Source organism: Priapulus caudatus, unplaced genomic scaffold, assembly GCF_000485595.1.
Source record: "Priapulus caudatus unplaced genomic scaffold, Priapulus_caudatus-5.0.1 Scaffold783, whole genome shotgun sequence".
Classification (NCBI taxonomy): domain Eukaryota; kingdom Metazoa; phylum Priapulida; class Priapulimorpha; order Priapulimorphida; family Priapulidae; genus Priapulus; species Priapulus caudatus.
The window spans coordinates 27336-31089 of NW_014577844.1; the positions used below are offsets into that span (position 1 = coordinate 27336).

Sequence of the window (3754 nt, forward strand, 5' to 3'; positions counted from 1 at the left end):
GTGACGTGAGCACGGTGACCAGCCAGGAATCACTGTCTGTGACGTTACTGTGATGTTACGGTGACGTGAGCACGGTGACCAGCCAGGAATCACTGTCTGTGACGTTACTGTGATGTTACGGTGACGTAAGCACGGTGCCCAGCTGAGAGTTATAGTCCGTCGTCTCCATGCGCAGGATGTACGGGATGACGCTCTCTATCTGAACATTGCCGATGAGACCAGCAAAGAAGAGTTCCTCTGTGACGTTCGCTGACAGCGACCGCAGCGCGGGCAATCTGCGTGACAAGAGAAAGACGCAGAGTTATGCTGGGTTTACATTAGCTATGGACTTTATGTTGGCGAATTGACGAATTGGACCAACTTCCCAACTATACAACCGAAAATCGGCAGTGTAAACGCGAAAGTAGCTGGTCGATAGCAACTAGTTGGGAGATTAGAACATGTTCTATTTTCACCAACTCGGAGTTGCCGAATTGCGAAATTGGTCCAACACGCCAGTTCGCCAACAGAAAGTCGGTGTGTGTCGGAGAGGGACAAGCACACTATAGCATTAACTTACTAGTGCATGCTATCTGCGAGACAAGAGAAAGACGCAGTCAGGTGAGCAGAGCACCACGCACGGTAACGACGCTGCATCGAAAGAGGGAAAGCACACCATAGCATTAACTTACTAGCGCACTGATAGCCACACACAACGAGTAAAATGTACACAGAGAGGGATAAGCACAGTAAAGTATTAATCTAGCATCACTACCACACAGAGAAGGATGAGTACACTATAGCATCACTACCATACAGAGAGGGATGAGTACACTATAGCATCACTACCATACAGAGAGGGATGAGTACACTATAGCATCACTACCATACAGAGAGGGATGAGTACACTCTATAAACCATCACAAAACAATCAGAGAGGATGAGCATACTAAGCATCAGTAACCCAGCAGAGAATACACCTAAGCACATGACCGAAAACAGAGAGGGATAGCATTACTATATGCATCACACCATAATAGAGATGGTACACTATAGGCATACTACACCACACAGAGAGGGATATACATCTATAGCCAATCTCACCATAAGAGGATGTACCTATACGCATTACTTACAATATCGAGAGGATTGACACTCTTAAGCATCACTACTACAGAGAGGGATGAGCACACTTAGGCATCACACATACAGAGAGGATACACAACTATAGACACTACCATACAGAAGGGATGAGTAATATAGCATTCACTACACAAGAGAGGTTAGATAATAAAAATACAATATATAAATACAGCGTCATCTTGATCGCTTCTATTGATTTACCAACACGGAAGGTGAGTACATCAGCATCACTACCGCGTTCGGCACAGAAGAGACAGGATATCATATAACATAGCAATCACTCATACACACAGAGAGAGGAGAATGATAAAATGACTAGTAGGCTAACCTACCCTCATAATATATTAGCAAGATGTGTATGGAGTCAGCCGTGCTATATAATAGCACAACACTATCACTAACAGAGATGAATGAAGATAAACTAATAAGCATCAACTTGCCAACCTGTAATAAGATCGAAATCTCAGAGAGGTGAGATGACAAACATAATAGAATAACTACAATAACAGACGAGACACCACTATAGCAATCAAACTACATACGAGTAGGTGATGAGATACACTATAGCATCACTACATAGTAAACAGAGAGGAGATGATATACTATAAGATGATCATCAGAGAGAGGATATTAACTAATAACTCACTACATATCAAGAGGAAGTACATTCACATAAGGTGTATTAAGACTAGAGTAAGCGAATCTAACTTCGAAACGTACTGTCAATTAAATCAATCCGTTATTTGTAACTTCAACTACGGACGTCGACCAAATTATCAAAAAAGCATGCTAACAAGCTTTTGCGAAAATTCCTAGTATATTATAGTTGCGGTTAATAATACTCCTCTCACGTAAATTCAGTAGGCAGAATAAGCACCAATAAATGACCAACCTATAAAGCATACAATCTACACACAATGAATGGAGACGGTGCGGATGGACATACTACTAGCATATGCACTAACCCATAACATACAGAAGATGGAAGTACGAACCACTATAAGCAATCAACTATCGTTATTGAAACACCAGAAGCGCATGAGTACACTATAGCATCACTACCATATCTAGTTAATCAGACGAGGATGATTACACATACGCATATACACCAAATACAGAGGTGGATAACATACCTATATGCATACTACCCAAACCTGAGCAAATGAGAGTAGGTATAGGAAGAGAACACTCATCGCTATCAAGACAATGCATACCCTAACAGATACAGAGAAGGGATGATAAGGCACTACTACTAATGCACCACTACCAATAACTTGCTGCTGGCAAAGTAAACCATAAAACTATAATAACAATACATAATCTACAGAGAGGATGATAACCGCGATAATCGCTATCAACTCCACTACAATGAGGAGGTATGAGTACACTATAAGTCATCTAACTAATGATACAGAGAGAGAGAGTACTACTAAAAGACAACATACACAAACACGAGAGAGAACAACTATAGTCACACTAAATTAATAACATAAGCAGAGAGGGATGGTACACATTAGCATCAACATATCTATTAAAACAACAAGAACAAAAGGATGATGCAACTAGTACATGCATCACTAAATCATACCGAGAGGGATAAGTACCACTATAGCATCACTACCACCAGAGACGGGAATTGAGCAGACTATTATAACTGTGCATCACTACCCATATGCTAGAGGATGATCAGCAACTATAACATCAGCTAACCACCAAGGAATGACATACTATATGCATCACACCATACGAAGGATGATTACACTATTAACGCACACATACTAGAAGGTATAGTAACTATAGCTCAACTAGACCCAAGCAGAGAGGATGAGTACACTATACATCACTTACCGACATCAGAGATAGGATGTAAGTACACTAATCCATCACTACTAGGACGTCATTGAGTATCCAAAATATATTAGTGCGTCACGTCGATTTCATTAATTGAATATGTTAATTATTCTGTCTGATATCTCATCACGATTTCGATTCCGCATGTCATTTTAATCAATTGTAAATAAAACACTGGAGCCGATCAGTGAAAGACAGTAAACCAGTATTGTTTCTAGCAAATTCTATTGACATAACGATTCAATCTGTTAACCATCCGCTGTTCTTAAATACCAACATGGCTGAAGTAATATTTTCAGTTTCATGATTGAATTATTGCGCCAGAGTGATGCTGTCGCATTCGGGAACGGTCTGATCAGCGATAAGCAGCAGGAGATTGCCTTTCACGGAACACGTTATTTTACAGATAATTCATGTAGACACAGGATGCCACCAAGACAAAATACACTCAACGTTATATGATGTCTCTGTAATGCATAGCGCGGCCTGGAATATCTTCCGATATGGCGGCGCCGGCGCTTCTATTCCAAAATGCTCCCGTGAGCTCCGCTGGCTAACATTTTACCAAAACAAAAAAATAAAAAAAATAAAAAAAATAATCGATCGCTAATTTTCGATATTTCGATATCGATATCCGAGCAAAATCCATCCGATTTATCGATGAGTGGGCGCATCGATGTATAGTCTAAATCACTACGATACCGAGAGGGGATGAGTACACATATACGATCACTACTATACCAGCAGAGGGATATACACTAAGCTCACTTACCTCCGAATA

At 40.6% G+C, this 3754-nt stretch overlaps 1 protein-coding gene across 1 annotated transcript in view; it reads right to left on the bottom strand.

The window, feature by feature from the left end:
• Window positions 1-12: 12 nt before the first annotated feature.
• Window positions 13-3754, bottom strand: part of LOC106813492 (orphan steroid hormone receptor 2-like) — a 25729-nt gene continuing 21987 nt past the window's right edge. Inside the window, exon 13 of the mRNA XM_014817636.1 lies at window positions 13-275. Coding sequence (XP_014673122.1) covers window positions 116-275 — 160 coding nt within the window. The 3' untranslated portion in view covers window positions 13-115. The remainder of the gene's footprint in view (window positions 276-3754) is intronic.